The sequence below is a fragment of the Thunnus maccoyii genome, chromosome 3 (genome assembly GCF_910596095.1).
Source record: "Thunnus maccoyii chromosome 3, fThuMac1.1, whole genome shotgun sequence".
NCBI classification, from domain to species: domain Eukaryota; kingdom Metazoa; phylum Chordata; class Actinopteri; order Scombriformes; family Scombridae; genus Thunnus; species Thunnus maccoyii.
Window position 1 is genome coordinate 29,448,115 of NC_056535.1, and position 19,807 is coordinate 29,467,921.

Here is a 19,807-nt window from a genome sequence, read left to right on the forward strand (position 1 = left end):
AAAAACTGTAGCAGCATTCATGCGCATGGATTGTGCAAAAGATATATACATATATTCAGCTGATGTTCTACAATATGGGAATACAGAATAGACAGAGAGCAGTAGTGCAAGAGGATCAGGTGATCAATAACTGACCACACAACTTTATCGAAGTAGATAGTCCATAGTCCAAGAGTTCCACTTAATGTCCCGTCATTCAATACATGTGTTGTCAATACATTAACGTGTTAGCACATAGACAATATGTTACCAATAAATTGATAACATGTTTTAATTTTCATGTGTCAGCAAATCATTAACACATGACAGCAAATAAATGAATGAATAAGGACATTTATTGCATCTCCAGTAGTTTTTATGATCAGTGAGTGTTTATAACACATTTAAGAAATTCTGCACATCTGAAATTTCTGCATATGCCAGCGTGTTTTCTCAACATACTTACTGTGTGAAGCTTTCACTTTGACATTTTTTAACATTATTTTCATTCATAGTCTTCATACACTGGGCAGAAGACATGTGTAAAGCCATCTAAGTCTTACCTCTCCACTAATAAATGTTTACGATCTGACGGTATTTCATAATCAAAGACAACTAGATAAGACATCATTGAAATCATTATTGTTTGCAGAATTAAAGTGAATCAGTTTCCAACAATTACAGGCCAGTTTGTTGCAACAGGGAAATATTATAAAACTTCAGACATAAAGGCACAACCCAAATACAGACAATTAGCCCCAGTATTGAATTGAAAACAGGATTGCAACCTGCTATCACTCTCAGACTGACTGAATGATCTTAATACAAGAAGTAAAGTTAAATATTAACATGAACTTAATCTAATTGTTTAAACCTTATTTTGACACTGCCAAAGCTTTATTTGGATCAGTAATGTAAAACTGATCAAAACACTGTAGTAAACTGATCATAATAATGATCTAATAATGATTTAATAATGTTTTGGATACAAGAAATAGTCGCTCAAACTATTCAGCCAACACTAATAGTTTAAATACAATGCCAATAATGTGAAATTTCAAAATTACAGATGAAAACCTTTTAACTCTAGGCCGTCCTCATGTCCAGGCCCTGGCCTGGGTACTGAGTTTCATTATTTCCCTCACTATGACCCCACTGTTTGCCACCACGCTTTCATATAAAGCGTTTTCACCGCTGGGATCCGTCCTCTGCACGGCGTCCTCTCCCACCGGGAGCGTTTCAGAAGCGGAGCGTCTTGACCGCGGGGAAGCAATCCGCCTTTTAAATTCAGTTGCACTGCTACTACAATAATTACGGCAGCCTAGTCAAAGCTGGAAAAAGCGCCATCAGGCTACCGTAATTACTACAGTAGCAGGGCAACTAAACTGCCCGATTTTGTTAACTTGCTCAGATTTCGTTAATTTGGTAATTTTCCTTGATTTTTGTGCTTCTACCAAGTTAAGTTGGCGACGTAGTTAAATGGTTTCTTTATTTGTATGTTTTAATTGTGTTTATTATTGATAAACGATCGGGAGTCTGCGCAGGGTGTTTTATTTTGAAAATTTACCGGCTGCTCTGCTGTTTCTGTGTCTGACGTCTTGCCAAGTTCGATCTACTCTGTGCAACTTGACCGCGGATGTATAATAAAGATATAAAATACATCCATATAATAATAAATCAGTTAGCTTGACGCGGCTACCTTCAAAAACACACTGGAACACTGGAAACACTGGGATTACTGGACTACTGGAATACTGCCACTTCAACCTTCTGCTGACTCTACATTATAAAGAAGAATTTTAGAGGTACGACTGAAAGTGAAAGTAACTTTAACGTACGTTGACTTTCGAAGAAGAGGAACTTAATCTGTCTGCTGTGTTTTCTGCGTCACACAGAGACAAAATGTTTTCTCAATCAGAAAACGATCTCTCCTGTCCCATCTGTCAGGACATATTTACAGATCCAGTTGTCTTGACATGCAGCCACAGCTTCTGTAAAGCATGTGTGCAGAACTGGTGGAGAGAGAAACAAACTCTGGAGTGTCCAGTTTGTAGGGAGAGACATTTATTGATTGATCCTCCTCATAATTTGGCATTAAAGAACTTGTGTGAGACCTTCTTACTGGAGAGGGATCGAAGAGCTTCAGGAGCGCCGGAGACTCGCTGCAGTCTGCACTCTGAGAAATTCAAACTCTTCTGTCTGGACCATCAGCAGCCAGTGTGTCTCATCTGTAGAGATTCAAAAACACACAGCAACCACAGATTCAGACCCATCAATGAAGCCGTACAGGGTCACAGAGAGGAGCTCCAGAAATCCCTGAAGATCTTACAAGAGAAACTGAAGCTCGTTAGAAAAGTTAAAAGAAACTGCCATCAAATAGCAGAACACATTAAGATCCAGGCCAGAGACACAGATAGGCAGATTAAGGAGCAGTTTAAGAAGCTTCAACAGTTTCTTCGAGAGGAAGAGGAGGCCAGGATCGCTGCTCTGTGTGAGGAAGAGGATCAGAAGAGTCAGATGATGAAGGAGAAAATTGAGACTCTGAGTAAAGAGATAGCGGCTCTTTCGGACATAATCACAGCTACAGAGGAGGAACTGAGAGCTGAAGACGTCTCATTACTGCAGAATTACAAGGTTGCAGTGGAAAGAGTCCAGCAGCGCCCCCTGCTGGATGATCCAGAGCTGGTCTCAGGAGCTCTGATAGATGTAGCTGAACACCTGGGCAACCTGACCTTCAACATCTGGAACAAGATGAAGGAGATGGTTTCCTACAGTCCTGTGATTCTGAATCCAAACACCGCCGACCCAGAACTCATCCTGTCTGAAGATCTGACCAGTGTGAGATGTGGAGAGAAACAGAGGCTTCCTGAAAACCCAGAGAGGTTTGACTATCACCCCTGTGTCCTGGGCTCTCAGGGCTTTAACTCTGGGACTCACAGCTGGGACGTTGAGGTTAGACATGATAAATTCTGGGGTGTGGGTGTGATAAATGAATCTGTTGGAAGCAAGGGACAAATACCGGCTGGATACTGGGAAATAAGTCTCCTTAATGGAAAATACACAGCAGTCTCTCCGCCACTCTCTAATAAAGTTCTCTCAGTGGAGAAGAAGCTGCAGAGGATCAGAGTTCATCTGGACTGGAACAGAGGAAAACTGTCATTCTCTGATCCTGATACTAACACACACATACACACCTTCACACACACCTTCACTGAGAGGCTGTTTCCATACATCGGCACCATGAATGAACTCCCACTGAAGATATTACCAGTTACAGTCTCTGTAACAATGGAACAGCACACAGTCCCTTCATTTACATGCTTGTGGCCTGGTCCCTTCAGGTCCTAGATGGGCATACCATGTGTATTACATACCATGTAATACTCTCAGGTTAAGTAAAGCTGCTCAGATATGCCGTCATTTAGTAGGAGGAAAGGAACATTATTAAGGATGAAGCAGTAAGAGGAGAGTGAGGTATTGATTTAAAAAGATGATTTGTAATGCTCAGGGTACTCAAAATGATTTTCAGGGAAAAAAATGATAATCGGTATTAACCATGAAATGGAATTATCTATACATGATTGTATTGTGACTGAAAATGTTAAATTACTTATTTATAATTCTATGATTATGTTGATTAGTGTTGATATAATGATGCTGTATATGTAATTATACAAAAGATGTTTTACCCAATTTGAAGGGTTTTTTTTACCAGTATGTCCACAGCTTGTCAACACGGCAAATGTCTGTATATGAATGAATAGGGAGTGATGTATATAAGTGTTCTGGGACAAACTGTGATGATAATGGGACACTCGGAGCCTTACTTCTGCCATAAAAAATGTACAAAAAATGTAAATCTTCTAAGCATAAGTTTTATGACTTCTATTGTCTATTTTTTTAAATTTTCATTTTTTCCACTTACTGTGTTCTAATTTCATACTACATAATAATTAATAATTAGTACATAAAATGTGGCTTCAGAAATCCACTGGTACTTTAACTTCATAAAAGCAAAAATGCCAAACAAGCAAAGTGTTTCCAGCTTCTCTAATGCCAGGTTTTCCTGCTTTTCTCTGCTTTATATAATTGTAAATGGAATATTTTGGGGTTTTAGACAAAACAAGACATTTGAAGATGTCACCTTGGACTCTGGTAAATTATAACAGCAATTATATATATATGTACAAAACCATTTCTAGGCCCTGGGTACTATTACCCTCAATGACGCCACTGTTTGCCACCAAACTCATGTAAAGGCATGTTCACCTCAGGTGGAGTCATGTGCATCAGATGGGTGTGTGCAGTATGTGCGTACTGTTTTCCAAAACTGTTGGCATTATGTGACGTTGGTTAAATAGCACCGCTGCCCTTTTTGTTCAGTGCGTTCAAGATTCATCTCCAGACCAAACTCAGGAATTCCACAGAGAGAGGCCACATAAAAGAGGGAATACTGGGAACAATGGAAACACTGGGATTACTGGACTACTGGAATACTGTCACTTCAACCTTCTGCTGATTCCACATTATAAAGAAAAGTTTTAGAGGAGCTACGACTCAAAGTGAAAATGACTTTAAGGTAACTTTCGAGACTGAGGAACTTAATCTGTCTGCTGCGTTTTCTGCGTCACACAGAGACAAAATGTTTTCTCAATCAGAAAACGATCTCTCCTGTCCCATCTGTCATGACGTCTTTACAGATCCAGTTGTCCTGACATGCAGCCACAGCTTCTGTAAAGAATGTGTGCAGAACTGTTGGAGAGAGAAACAAACTCAGGAATGTCCAGTTTGTAGGGAAACACATTTATTGATTGATCCTCCTCGTAACTTGGCATTAAAGAACCTGTGTGAGGCCTTCTTACTGGAGAGAGATCAGAGAGCTTCAGCAGGGTCTGAGGCTCTCTGCAGTCTGCACTCTGAGAAACTCAAACTCTTCTGTCTGGACCATCAGCAGCCAGTGTGTGTTGTCTGCAGAGATTCAAAAACACACAACAATCACAGATTCAAACCCATTGATGAAGCTGCACAGGATCACAAAGAGGAGCTCCAGAAATCCCTGAAGCCCTTAAAGGACAAACTGAAGCTCTTTAACAAAGTTAAAGGAAACTGTGATGAAACAGCAGAACACATTAAGGTCCAGGCCAGAGACACAGAGAGACAGATTAAGGAGCAGTTTAAGAGGCTTCGACAGTTTCTACAAGAGGAAGAGGAGGCCAGGATCGCTGCTCTGTGTGAGGAAGAGGATCAGAAGAGTCAGATGATGAAGGAGAAGATTGAGAGTCTGAGCAGAGAGATAGCAGCTCTTTCGGACATAATCAGAGCCACAGAGGAGGAGCTGAGAGCTGAAGACGTCTCATTCCTGCAGATCTACAAGGCTGCAGTGGAAAGAGTCCAGCAGCGCCCCCTGCTGGATGATCCAGAGCTGGTCTCAGGAGCTCTGATAGATGTGGCCAAACACCTGGGCAACCTGACCTTCAACATCTGGAACAAGATGAAGGAGATGGTCTCCTACACTCCTGTGATTCTGGATCCAAATACTGCTCAGCCAAATCTCATCCTGTCTGAAGATCTGACCAGTGTGAGACGTGGAGAGAAACAGAAGCTTCCTAAAAACCCAGAGAGGATTGATAATTACTCCTGTGTCCTGGGCTCTGAGGGCTTTAACTCAGGGACTCACAGCTGGGACGTTGAGGTTAGACATGATAAATTCTGGGGTGTGGGTGTGGTAAATGAATCTGTTGGAATCAAGGGACAAATAGCAGCTGGATACTGGGAAATAAGTCTCCTTAATGGAAAATACACAGCAGTCTCTCCGCCACTCTCTGATAAAGTTCTCTCAGTGAAGCAGAAGCTGCAGAGGATCAGAGTTCATCTGGACTGGAACAGAGGAAAACTGTCATTCTCTGATCCTGATACTAACACACACATACACACCTTCACACACACCTTCACTGAGAGGCTGTTTCCTTACATCGGCACCATGAATGAACTCCCACTGAAGATATTACCAGTAACAGTCTCTGTAACAGTGGAACAGCTCACAGTCCCTTCATTTACAGGCTTGTGGCCTGGTCCCTTCAGGTCCTAGATGGGCTTACCATGTAATACTTTCAAGTTAAATAGGGCTGCTCAGAACTGCCATCATTTAGCATCTTAGTTGTCAAAGAAACCAGAGAAATGCTACAGGAGGCCTCGGCACAGAGAGAGAGAAAAGATCCACAATCTGGAGGAATCTGGAAAAAGACAGAGGAGAGAAGGTGGAAACCAGACCTGATCATCGCCTACCTGACCTGCATGTGTCCAATACCTGGCATGACATCACCATAAGACAGTCAAAGGCCCAAAGGAGGAAAGGAACATCATAGAGGATGAAGCAGTAAGAGGAGTGAGGTATTGATTTAAAAAGATGATTTGTAATGCTCAGGGTATACAAAATGATTATCAGGGAAAAAAATGATAATTGGTATTAACCATGAAATGGAATTATCTATACATGATTGTATTGTGACTGTGATACATATCAAGCAAACAAGCAAAGTGTATGTATATCTGTTTTATATAATTGTAAATGGAATATTTTGGGGTTTTAGACAAAACAAGACATTTGAAGATGTCACCTTGGACTCTGGTAAATTATAACAGGGATTTTATATATATGTACAAAATAACATTTTTCTCTATTATTACCATTTTGTAGCTTTTTGGGTGAAATGCATAAACCATTTACTAATGGAGAAAATGAAATAAGCAGAAGTTAAGAAAAAATCATTTCATATTTTTAGGATTTTTTGTCAGTGATTTGAATCCTGCACTGTCAGTTTGTAAGAGTTTTCATTACTTTATTTCAAATAGTGGACACTTAGATTCAGGTTTAATTATAAACTTACTGTAAATTACTGTGCATTGGTTCAGGGCTTGGATTTTGTCCTGACATGGATTGTGGATTGTGGGACCTTATACACACAGATGTGCACCTTTCTAAACTATATCCAGTCAATTCAGTTATCCACAGGTGGAATCACATCAAGTTGTAGACACACCTCAAGGATAATTAAAGCAAAAAGGATGCAACTGCCCACAATTAGGAGTGCTACAGCAAAGGGTCTGAATACTTTCTGAATCCACTGTAAACTTTACATTATTGTGTTTCATAGTTATTTTATTAATGTTTTATTGTGATTCTAAATCAACTTATATATTATAAATAAACTTTATTTGTACTTAAGCTCATTTCCAGTTTTCAATTTTTGTTGCTAATATGCTTCCACAATAAATTACAGAAGTTGAGAGCAGCTGTGGTAGTTGAGAATATTGTTTGACATCTTTATCTATCACAAGTTTTCATAAAGTAAATAATGCTGCTCATATTTAGGTTCCTATACTGCATGTTTATATTCATCTAAAAAATAATTAGCAACCACAGCTGTTCGAAGCCCTCGCAGAAAAAATAATATACCAGCTAAGTTTTTTAAAAATCATTGTAAACACTCATATCTTTCAAACTTGTCACCTCCGGGTTGTAATTCAGGCTTTTTATTACATATTTATAATCTCCAGAACCAAAGAAGACACTATTAGAGCTGCAACAATTGGTTGATTAATCAATTAGTTGCCAACTATTAAATTAATCAGAAACCATTTTGATAATTGATTAATTGTCTTGAGTCATTTTTTAAGAAGAACATTTCCAAATTCTCTGACTCCAGCTTCTCAAATGTTTCTATTTTCTGGTTTCTTTAGTCCTCTGTGATAGTAAAGTGAATATTTTTGGGTTGTTGACTGTTGGTCAGGATAAAACTAGATATTTGAGGCTTTGAGAAACAGCGATCGACATTTTTCAACATTTCCAGACATTTTATGGCTCAAACAACTAATCAATTAATCAAGAAACTAATTGTTAGTTGCAGCTCTAGACATTAGACAGCTGTTCTCACAGGCTGAGTAGAATAACCAAGACTAGTAAACTGATCTTCATGAGTAAAATCAGAGGAGTGGATCCAAAAAAAATGAGCCGAGACGAGCTGTGGATGTAGTCAGTATATTATTCTCTTTAAAAAAAAAGACTTCATTACAAGAATTAACTTCATTCATTCAGACACAGTCAAAGTCTTTGTATGTTCAGTGTTCTAAATACTGTTTGTCACTAACTGCGTAACAATGAGGAGCTACTGCGTTCAGTTCAGAGATCAATGTTGTTGATTATTTGGACAGACAGACGGCTGATTTCAACTGCTGCATGTGTTCATGGTCAGTCATGATAAGTCACAAGTAGAAGACACATTATTACTGACCTCTGTACATCTGAACTGACAAAAACATGGATGACTGTGGCGAGGAGCTCCAGAAACCTTCAATAGCAAAGGTTTTTGTTTTGTTTTGTTTTTGACTGTATCAAGCGACTCCTTCATCCCTGTTGCACATTAAAATGATTAATTTTTACAACAATAATGAAACAAATCAAGAGCTAATTCATCTCCATTTATATGTGTCTCAAACAAACTCTTCTTATATTAATCAATACACATGATTCAAAACATCTGATGTTAAATTCAACAACGTTGGTCTATCAGTGAGTCTGTTGGTCCAACTCTTTGGTGAAGACTGAGATATTTTAGCAACTCTCAGAAGGATTGCCATGAAATTTGGTTCAGACATTCATGGTCCCCTGAGGATGAATAATAAAGACGCTGGAGGTGCCGAACAAAGTTTTGTCTCATATGTCAGTTCATGACAGGATACTTCTAAAAGTAAAGGGTGAATTCCCAACAGTCTCAGCTTGAGATGAATGCTAAAGGCATGCTAACATGCTAAGCTTTTATTATCTGCTTTCAATGATGAGCTTCAACCCTTCATCTTGAGTCACCAATTGAGGTTGAGTCAAATGCACAATGAAGCCGACTGTAACCCTGCCAGAAATGTCACCCTTGGGTCTCTGCAGTGGATGGGAACATGCTAGATTTAGTGTGTTAGCATGCTAACATGCTAAACGTTACATTATAACAGTGGCATGTTGACCAGCAAAAACAACCGGCAAAAACAGGATTTTCAGAGGGTGTTAACTTACTCTTTAAGAAACATTAGAACAAAAGAAAAACATGGTAAAACAATATATTATTTTTAAGTAGAATATCCCCAATGCAGTCTAACATCTAACTCAAATAACTGTAAACGTTCTTGATGAATTGCAGTTTGTTACAAAAAGTGTTTTACATTTTGTTCACTTTTTACAGATCAGTAACCAGTTTGGTATTGAAGCGCATAGTTTTCATGATGAAAGAAAGAAGATCTTGAGTTTACCAAGGCATCGAGACATAATCGACATATACTCTATGACTGATTAAAGTTGCACTAATCAATTTTTTTGTATAAAAATTCATCAGGTTGACACAAACATGACTTGGATGTGATGATAATGTTCCTCTGTGTCTGTTGTCTGCTTGCCTCTCCACAAAGAATTGTTTACTATCTGACTGCATTTCATAATCAAAGACAACTAAATAAGACATCACTGAATACAACTTCAGAGACCTGAAGACACAATCCAAATACAGACAAACAATTGGCCCCAGTATTGAATTGAAAACAGAGGATCACAACCTGCTATCACTCTCAAACTGACTGAATGATCTTAATACAAGAAGTAAAGTTAAATATTAACATGAACTTAATCTAAGTTTTTAAACCTTATTTTGGATCAGTAATGTTTATAAACACAATTGTAAAACTGATCAAAACATTATAGTAAACTGATCATATTTCAAAAGTTGCTGAGAATCATTGTATATTACAAACATCTTAAAATTGTATAATATTGTGTAATACCTGATGTTACAAATCTCTTTTCAGTGTGAACTGCTGCAAATGACTACTTAAAATAACTTTTAGTAGCTACTTTATGAGCTCAGCTTGTCTAACATCCTCAGTAACATGAGAAGATGGTGATTATGAACAAGCACTGATTCACTCTCTGTGGTTGTTTCTCAAACTGAAATGCTTCTTCATTTGTCAAGAAGCTAACTATTATAATTGCAAGCCACGTGTCAACAGCTGCTTTCCCTCTGATTGTTTTCTTTCTTTTCTCTTCTGATAGCCTGATTTTATTTTTTAAGTGACATTTAAGTGACATGATAGCATCAACTTCATCCAAATTCCTTAGTATTAGCACAATTACAGCGTCTGAAGACCCATTTGGAACCATTTTTGCCCACCCTACTGCAGGAGCAGACTACACTAGGCCCCTCAGAGGCTCTAATAATGTTTTAAATACAAGAAATAGTTGGTCAAACTATTTATTCAGCCAACACTTGATAGTTTAAATACAATGCTAATAATGTGAAATTTCAAAATTGTAGATAAAAACAATCTTTTAACTCCAGGCTTTCTGAGGGCCCTCTCCATGTCTGGGCCCTGAGTACTTAGTTTCACTATTACCCTCAATGACGCCACTGTTTGCCACCAAACTCATGTAAAGGCACGTTCACCTCAGGTGGAGTCATGTGCATCAGATGGGTGTGTGCAGTATGTGCATACTGCTTTCCAAAACTGTTGGCATTATGTGACGTTGGTTAAATAGCACCGCTGCCCTTTTTGTTCAGTGCGTTCAAGATCCACCTCCAGACCAAACTCAGGAATTCCACAGAGAGAGGCCACATAAAAGAGGGAATACTGGGAACACTGGAAACACTGGGATTACTGGACTACTGGAATACTGCCACTTCAACCTTCTGCTGATTCTACATTATAAAGAAGAGTTTTAGAGGAGCTACGACTCAAAGTGAAAGTAACTTTAAGGGAACTTTCGAGACTGTGGAACTTCCCCTGTCTGCTGTGTTTTCTGCGTCACACAGAGACAAAATGTTTTCTCAATCAGAAAACGATCTCTCCTGTCCTGTCTGTCAGGACATCTTTAATGATCCAGTTGTCCTGACATGCAGCCACAGCTTCTGTAAAGAATGTGTGAGGAGCTGGTGGAGAGGAAAACAAACTCAGGAGTGTCCAGTTTGTAGGGAAAGACATTTATTCATTGATCCTCCTCGTAACTTGGCATTAAAGAACCTGTGTGAGACCTTCTTACTGGAGAGAGATCAGAGAGCTTCAGCAGGGTCTGAGGATCTCTGCAGTCTGCACTCTGAGAAACTTAAACTCTTCTGTCTGGACCATCAGCAGCCAGTGTGTCTCGTCTGCAGAGATTCAAAAGCACACAACAACCACAGATTCAAACCCATCGATGAAGCTGCACATGATCACAAAGAGGAGCTCCAGAAATCCCTGAAGATCTTAAAGGAGAAACTGAAGCTTTTTAACAAAGTTAAAGGAAACTGTGATGAAACAGCAGAACATATTAAGGTCCAGGCCAGAGACACAGAGAGGCAGATTAAGGAGCAGTTTAAGAAGCTTCACCTGTTTCTACAAGAGGAAGAGGAGGCCAGGATCGCTGTTCTGAGGGAGGAAGAGGAGCAGAAGAATCAGATGATGAAGGAGAAGATAAAGGCTCTGAGCAGAGAGATAGCAGCTCTGTCAGACACAATCAGAGCCACAGAGGAGGAGCTGAGAGCTGAAGACGTCTCATTCCTGCAGAACTACAAGGCTGCAGTGAAAAGAGTCCAGCAGCGCCCCCTGCTGGATGATTCAGAGCTGGTCTCAGGAGCTCTGATAGATGTGGCCAAACACCTGGGCAACCTGACCTTCAACGTCTGGAACAAGATGAAGGAGATGGTCTCCTACACTCCTGTGATTCTGGATCCAAACACTGCTCAGCCAAACCTTATCCTGTCTGAAGACCTGACCAGTGTGAGACGTGGAGAGAAACAGAAGCTTCCTGAAAACCCAGAGAGGTTTGACCATCACCCCTGTGTCCTGAGCTCTCAGGGCTTTAACTCTGGGACTCACAGCTGGGACGTTGAGGTTAGACATGATAAATTCTGGGGTGTGGGTGTGGTAAATGAATCTGTTGGAATCAAGGGACAAATAGCAGCTGGATACTGGGAAATAAGTCTCCTTGATGGAAAATACACAGCAATCTCTCCACCACTCTCTAATAAAGTTCTCTCAGTGAAGAAGAAGCTGCAGAGGATCAGAGTTCATCTGGACTGGAACAGAGGAAAACTCTCATTCTCTGATCCTGATACTAACACACACATACACACCTTCACACACACCTTCACTGAGAGGCTGTTTCCTTACATCGGCACCATGAATGAACTCCCACTGAAGATATTACCAGTTACAGTCTTTGTAACAATGGAACAGCACACAGTCCCTTCATTTACAGGCTTGTGGCCTGGTCCCTTCAGGTCCTAGATGGGCATACCATGTTATACTCTCAGGTTAAGTAAGGCTGCCCAGAAATGACATCATTTAGTATCTTAGTTGTCAAAGAAACCAGAGAAATGCTACAGGAGGCCTCGGCACACAGAGAGAGAAAAGATCCACAATCTGGAGGAATCTGGAAAAAGACAGAGGAGGGAAGGTGGAAACCAGACCTGATCATCGCCTACCTGACCTGCATGTGTCCAATACCTGGCATGACATCACCATAAGACAATCAAAGGCCCAAAGGAGGAAAGGAACATCATAGAGGATGAAGCAGTAAGAGGAGAGTGAGTTATTGATTTAAAAAGATGATTTGAAATACTTAGGGTACACAAAATGATTTTCAGGGAAAAAAATGATAATCGGTATTAACCATGAAATGGAATTATCTATACATGATTGTATTGTGACTGTGATTTAAAATGGCAAATTACTTATTCATAATTCTATGATTATGTTGATTAATGTTGATATAATGATGCTGTATATGTAATTATACAAAGGATGTTTTACCCAATTTGAGGGTTTTTTTTACCAGTATGTCCACAGTTTTTCAACACAGCAAATGTCTGTATATGAATGAATAGGGAGTGATGTATATAAGTGTTCTGGGACAAACTGTGATGATAATGGGACACTCGGAGCCTTACTGCTGCCAAAAAAAAAGTACCATCACACAAATCTTCTAAGCATAGGTTTTATAACTCCTATTGTCTATTTTTTAAATTTCTATTTTTTCCACTTACTGTGTCCTAATTTCATACTACATAATAATTAATGATTAATACATAAAATGTGTCACTTTAACTTCATAAAAGCAAAAATGCCAAACAAGCAAAGTGTTTCCAGCTTCTCTAATGCCAGGTTTTCCTGTTTTTCTCTGTTTTATATAATTGTAAATGGAATATTTTGGGGTTTTAGACAAAACAAGACATTTGAAGATGTCACCTTGGACTCTGGTAAATTATAACAGGGACTTTATATATATGTACAAAATAACATTTTTCTCTATTATTACCATTTTGTAGCTTTTTGGGTGAAATGCATAAACCATTTACTAATGGAGAAAATGAAATAAGCAGAAGTTAAGAAAAAATCATTTTATATTTTTAGGATTTTTCGTCAGTGATTTGAATCCTGCACTGTCAGTTTGTAAGAGTTTTCATTACTTTATTTTAAATAGTGGACACTTAGATTCAGGTTTAATTATAAACTTACTGTAAATTACTGTGCATTGGTTCAGGGCTTGGATTTTGTCCTGACATGGTTTGTGGATTGTGGGACCTTATACACACAGATGTGCACCTTTCTAAACTATATCCAGTCAATTCAGTTATCCACAGGTGGAATCAGATCAAGTTGTAGACACACCTCAAGGATAATTAAAGCAAAAAGGATGCAACTGCCCACAATTAGGAGTGCTACAGCAAAGGGTCTGAATACTTTCTGAATCCACTGTAAACTTTACATTATTGTGTTTCATAGTTGTTTTATTAATTTTTTATTGTGATTCTAAATCAACTTATATATTATAAATAAACTTCATTTGTACTTAAGCTCATTTCCAGTTTTCAATTTTTGTTGCTAATATGCTTCCACAGTAAATTACAGAAGTTGAGAGCAGCTGTGGTCGTTGAGAATATTGTTTGACGTCTTTATCTATCACAAGTTTTCATAAAGTAAATAATGCTGCTCATATTTAGGCCCCTATACTGCATGTTTATATTCATCTAAAAATAATTAGCAACCACAGCTGTTCGAAGCCCTCGCAGAAAAAAATAATATACCAACTATGTTTTTCTTTTAATCTTTCAAACTTGTCACCTCCAGGTTGTAATTCAGGCTTTTTATTATATATTTATAATCTCCAGAACCAAAGAAGACACTATTAGTGCTGCGACGATTGGTTGATTCTTCTCAAATGTTTCTATTTTCTGGTTTCTTTAGTCCTCTGTGATAGTAAAGTGAATATTTTTGGGTTGTGGACTGTTGGTCAGGATAAAACTAGATATTTGAGGCTTTGAGAAACAGTGATCGACATTTTTCACCATTTCCAGACATTTTATGGCTCAAACAACTAATCGATTAATCAAGAAACTAATTGTTAGTTGCAGCTCTAGACATTAGACAGCTGTTCTCACAGGCTGAGTAGAATAACCATGACTAGTAAACTGATCTTCATGAGTAAAATCAGAGGAGTGGATCCAAAAAAAAGAGCCGAGACAAGCTGTGGATGTGGTCAGTATATTATTCTCTTTAAAAAAAAAAGACTTCATTACAAGAATTAACTTCATTCATTCAGACACAGTCAAAGTCTTTGTATGTTCAGTGTTCTAAATACTGTTTGTCACTAACTGCGTAACAATGAGGAGCTACTGCGTTCAGTTCAGAGATCAATGTTGTTGATTATCTGGACAGACAGACGGCTGATTTCAACTGCTGCATGTGTTCATGGTCAGTCATGAGAAGTCAAATGTAGAAGACACATTATTACTGACCTCTGTGCATCTGAACTGACAAAAACATGGACGACTGTGGCGAGGAGCTCCAGAAACCTTCAATAGCAAAGGTTTTTGTTTTGTTTTGTTTTTGACTGTATCAAGCGACTCCTTCATCCCTGTTGCACATAAAAATGATTAATTTTTACAACAATAATGAATCAAATCAAGAGCTAATTCATCTCCATTTGAATGTGTCTCAAACAAACTCTTCTTATATTAATTAATACACATGATTCAAAACATCTGATGTTAAATTCAACAACGTTGGTCTATCAGTGAGTCTGTCGGTCCAACTCTTTGGTGAAGAGTGAGATATTTTAGCAACTCTCAGAAGGATTGCCATGAAATTTGGTCCAGACATTCATGGTCCCCTGAGGATGAATAATAAAGACGCTGGAGGTGCCGGACAAAGTTTTGTCTCATATGTCAGTTCATGACAGGATACTTCTAAAAGTAAAGGGTAAATTCCCAACAGTCTCAGCTTGAGATGAATGCTAAAAGCATGCTAACATGCTAAGCGTTTATTATCTGCTTTCAATGATGAGCTTCAACCCTTCATCTTGAGTCACCAATTGAGGTTGAGTCAAACGCACACTGAAGCCGACCGTAACCCTGCCAGAAATGTCACCCTTGGGTCTCTGCAGTATTAGCACAATTACAGCGTCTGAAGACCCATTTGGAACCATTTTTGCCCACCCTACTGCAGGAGCAGACTACACTAGGCCCCTCAGAGGCTCTAATAATGTTTTAAATACAAGAAATAGTTGGTCAAACTATATATTCAGCCAACACTTGATAGTTTAAATACAATGCTAATAATGTGAAATTTCAAAATTGCAGATAAAAACAATCTTTTAACTCCAGGCTTTCTGAGAGCCCTCTCCATGTCTGGGCCCTGAGTACTTAGTTTCACTATTACCCTCAATGACGCCACTGTTTGCCACCAAACTCATGTAAAGGCACGTTCACCTCAGGTGTAGTCACATGCATCAGATGGGTGTGTGCAGTATGTGCATACTGCTTTCCAAAACTGTTGGCATTATGTGACGTTGGTTAAATAGCACCGCTGCCCTTTTTGTTCAGTGCGTTCAAGATTCACCTCCAGACCAAACTCAGGAATTCCACAGAGAGAGGCCACATAAAAGAGGGAATACTGGGAACACTGGAAACACTGGGATTACTGGACTACTGGAATACTGCCACTTCAACCTTCTGCTGATTCTACATTATAAAGAAGAGTTTTAGAGGAGCTACGACTCAAAGTGAAAGTAACTTTGAGGGAACTTTCGAGACTGTGGAACTTCCCCTGTCTGCTGTGTTTTCTGCGTCACACAGAGACAAAATGTTTTCTCAATCAGAAAATGATCTCTCCTGTCCTATCTGTCAGGACATCTTTAATGATCCAGTTGTCCTGACATGCAGCCACAGCTTCTGTAAAGAATGTGTGAGGAGCTGGTGGAGAGGAAAACAAACTCAGGAGTGTCCAGTTTGTAGGGAAAGACATTTATTGATTGATCCTCCTCGTAACTTGGCATTAAAGAACCTGTGTGAGACCTTCTTACTGGAGAGAGATCAGAGAGCTTCAGCAGGGTCTGAGGATCTCTGCAGTCTGCACTCTGAGAAACTCAAACTCTTCTGTCTGGACCATCAGCAGCCAGTGTGTCTCGTCTGCAGAGATTCAAAAACACACAACAACCACAGATTCAAACCCATCGATGAAGCTGCACATGATCACAAAAAGGAGCTCCAGAAATCCCTGAAGATCTTAAAGGAGAAACTGAAGCTTTTTAACAAAGTTAAAGGAAACTGTGATCAAACAGCAGAACACATTAAGGTCCAGGCCAGAGACACAGAGAGACAGATTAAGGAGCAGTTTAAGAAGCTTCACCAGTTTCTACAAGAGGAAGAGGAGGCCAGGATCGCTGTTCTGAGGGAGGAAGAGGAGCAGAAGAATCAGATGATGAAGGAGAAGATAAAGGCTCTGAGCAGAGAGATAGCAGCTCTGTCAGACACAATCAGAGCCACAGAGGAGGAGCTGAGAGCTGAAGGCGTCTCATTCCTGCAGAATTACAAGGCTGCAGTGAAAAGAGTCCAGCAGCGCCCCCTGCTGGATGATCCAGAGCTGGTCTCAGGAGCTCTGATAGATGTGGCCAAACACCTGGGCAACCTGACCTTCAACATCTGGAACAAGATGAAGGAGATGGTCTCCTACACTCCTGTGATTCTGGATCCAAACACTGCTCAGCCAAACCTTATCCTGTCTGAAGATCTGACCAGTGTGAGACGTGGAGAGAAACAGAAGCTTCCTGAAAACCCAGAGAGGTTTGACCATCACCCCTGTGTCCTGAGCTCTCAGGGCTTTAACTCTGGGACTCACAGCTGGGACGTTGAGGTTAGACATGATAAATTCTGGGGTGTGGGTGTGGTAAATGAATCTGTTGGAATCAAGGGACAAATAGCAGCTGGATACTGGGAAATAAGTCTCCTTGATGGAAAATACACAGCAATCTCTCCACCACTCTCTAATAAAGTTCTCTCAGTGAAGAAGAAGCTGCAGAGGATCAGAGTTCATCTGGACTGGAACAGAGGAAAACTGTCATTCTCTGATCCTGATACTAACACACACATACACACCTTCACACACACCTTCACTGAGAGGCTGTTTCCTTACATCGGCACCATGAATGAACTCCCACTGAAGATATTACCAGTAACAGTCTCTGTAACAATGGAACAGCTCACAGTCCCTTCATTTACAAGCTTGTGGCCTGGTCCCTTCAGGTCCTAGATGGGCATACCATGTAATACTTTCAAGTTAAATAAGGCTGCCCAGAAATGACATCATTTAGCATCTTAGTTGTCAAAGAAACCAGAGAAATACTACAGGAGGCCTCGGCACAGAGAGAGAGAAAAGATCCACAATCTGGAGGAATCTGGAAAAAGACAGAGGAGGGAAGGTGGAAACCAGACCTGATCATCGCCTACCTGACCTGCATGTGTCCAATACCTGGCATGACATCACCATAAGACAGTCAAAGGCCCAAAGGAGGAAAGGAACATTATTAAGGATGAAGCAGTAAGAGGAGAGTGAGTTATTGATTTAAAAAGATGATTTGTAATGCTCAGGGTACACAAAATGATTTTCAGGGAAAAAAATGATAATCGGTATTAACCATGAAATGGAATTATCTATACATGATTGTATTGTGACTGTGATTTAAAATGGCAAATTACTTATTCATAATTCTATGATTATGTTGATTAATGTTGATATAATGATGCTGTATATGTAATTATACAAAGGATGTTTTACCCAATTTAAGGGTTTTTTTTTACCAGTATGTCCACAGTTTTTCAACACAGCAAATGTCTGTATATGAATGAATAGGGAGTGATGTATATAAGTGTTCTGGGACAAACTGTGATGATAATGGGACACTCGGAGCCTTACTGCTGAAAAAAAAAAGTACCATCACACAAATCTTCTAAGCCTAGGTTTTATAACTCCTATTGTCTATTTTTTAAATTTATATTTTTTTTAACTTACTGTGTCCTAATTTCATACTAAATAATAATTAATGATTAATACATAAAATGTGTCACTTTAACTTCATAAAAGCAAAAATGCCAAACAAGCAAAGTGTTTCCAGCTTCTCTAATGCCAGGTTTTCCTGCTTTTCTGTTTTATATAATTGTAAATGGAATATTTTGGGGTTTTAGACAGTTGGTCTGACAAAACAAGACATTTGAAGATGTCATCTGGGACTCTGGTAAATGATAACAGGGATTTTATATATATGTACAAAATAACATTTTTCTCTATTATTACCATTTTGTAGCTTTTTGGGTGAAATGCATAAACCATTTACTAATGGAGAAAATGAAATAAGCAGAAGTTAAGAAAAAATCATTTCATATTTTTAGGTTTTTTTGTCAGTGATTTGAATCCTGCACTGTCAGTTTGTAAGAGTTTTCATTACTTTATTTTAAATAGTGGACACTTAGATTCAGGCTTAATTATAAACTTACCTTAAATTACTGTGCATTGGTTCAGGGCTTGTTTTTTGTCCTGACATGGATTGTGGATTGTGGGACCTTATACACACAGATGTGCACCTTTCTAAACTACATCTAATCCATTCAGTCATCCACAGGTGGAATCACATCAAGTTGTAGACACACCTCAAGGATAATTAAAGCAAAAAGGATGCAACTGCCCACAATTAGGAGTGCTACAGCAAAGGGTCTGAATACTTTCTGAATCCACTGTAAACTTTACATTATTGTGTTTCATAGTTGTTTTATTAATGTTTTATTGTGATTCTAAATCAACTTATATATTATAAATAAACTTTATTTGTACTTAAGCTCATTTCCAGTTTTCAATTTTTGTTGCTAATATGCTTCCACAGTAAATTACAAAAGTTGAGAGCAGCTGTGGTCGTTGAGAATATTGTTTGACGTCTTTATCTATCACAAGTTATCACAAAGTAAATAATGCTGCTCATATTTAGGTTCCTATACTGCATGTTTATATTCATCTAAAAATAATTAGCAACCACAGCTGCTTGAAGCCCTCGCAGAAAAAAATAATATACCAGCTAAGTTTTTCTTTTAATCTTTCAAACTTGTCACCTCCAGGTTGTAATTCAGGCTTTTTATTATATATTTATAATCTCCAGAACCAAAGAAGACACTATTAGTGCTGCGACGATTGGTTGATTCTTCTCAAATGTTTCTATTTTCTGGTTTCTTTAGTCCTCTGTGATAGTAAAGTGAATATTTTTGGGTTGTGGACTGTTGGTCAGGATAAAACTAGATATTTGAGGCTTTGAGAAACAGTGATCAACATTTTTTCACCATTTCCAGACATTTTATGGCTCAAACAACTTATCAATTAATCAAGAAACTAATTGTTAGTTGCAGCTCTAGACATTACACAGCTGTTCTCACAGGCTGAGTAGAATAACCATGACTAGTAAACTGATCTTCATGAGTAAAATCAGAGGAGTGGA

The 19,807-nt window shown here is 38.8% G+C and overlaps 4 protein-coding genes across 4 annotated transcripts; all 4 read left to right on the forward strand.

The window, feature by feature from the left end:
- Positions 1 to 1,476: 1,476 nt before the first annotated feature.
- Positions 1,477 to 3,965, forward strand: LOC121894387 (nuclear factor 7, ovary-like). Its single transcript, XM_042406952.1, has one exon. It carries the CDS (start codon positions 1,882 to 1,884, stop codon positions 3,325 to 3,327), a length of 1,446 nt encoding a protein of 481 aa, XP_042262886.1. The 5' UTR covers positions 1,477 to 1,881; the 3' UTR covers positions 3,328 to 3,965.
- Positions 3,966 to 4,178: 213 nt separating this feature from the next.
- LOC121894417 (E3 ubiquitin-protein ligase TRIM39-like) lies at positions 4,179 to 6,592 on the forward strand. The gene has a single exon (XM_042406990.1). It carries the CDS (start codon positions 4,622 to 4,624, stop codon positions 6,065 to 6,067), a length of 1,446 nt encoding a protein of 481 aa, XP_042262924.1. The 5' UTR covers positions 4,179 to 4,621; the 3' UTR covers positions 6,068 to 6,592.
- A 4,014-nt stretch (positions 6,593 to 10,606) lies between these two features.
- LOC121894519 (E3 ubiquitin-protein ligase TRIM39-like) lies at positions 10,607 to 13,108 on the forward strand. The gene has a single exon (XM_042407164.1). The coding sequence runs from the start codon at positions 10,834 to 10,836 to the stop codon at positions 12,277 to 12,279; it is 1,446 nt and encodes a 481-aa protein (XP_042263098.1). The 5' UTR covers positions 10,607 to 10,833; the 3' UTR covers positions 12,280 to 13,108.
- Positions 13,109 to 16,134: 3,026 nt separating this feature from the next.
- Positions 16,135 to 18,281, forward strand: LOC121894518 (E3 ubiquitin-protein ligase TRIM39-like). Its single transcript, XM_042407163.1, has one exon. The coding sequence runs from the start codon at positions 16,135 to 16,137 to the stop codon at positions 17,578 to 17,580; it is 1,446 nt and encodes a 481-aa protein (XP_042263097.1). The 3' UTR covers positions 17,581 to 18,281.
- Positions 18,282 to 19,807: the final 1,526 nt, after the last annotated feature.

Bases quoted from the DNA above. Each gene is read 5' to 3' on its own strand.
- LOC121894518 (XM_042407163.1), top strand. From the start codon at position 16,135: ATGTTTTCTCAATCAGAAAATGATCTCTCCTGTCCTATCTGTCAGGAC.
- LOC121894387 (XM_042406952.1), top strand. From the start codon at position 1,882: ATGTTTTCTCAATCAGAAAACGATCTCTCCTGTCCCATCTGTCAGGAC.
- LOC121894519 (XM_042407164.1), top strand. From the start codon at position 10,834: ATGTTTTCTCAATCAGAAAACGATCTCTCCTGTCCTGTCTGTCAGGAC.
- LOC121894417 (XM_042406990.1), top strand. From the start codon at position 4,622: ATGTTTTCTCAATCAGAAAACGATCTCTCCTGTCCCATCTGTCATGAC.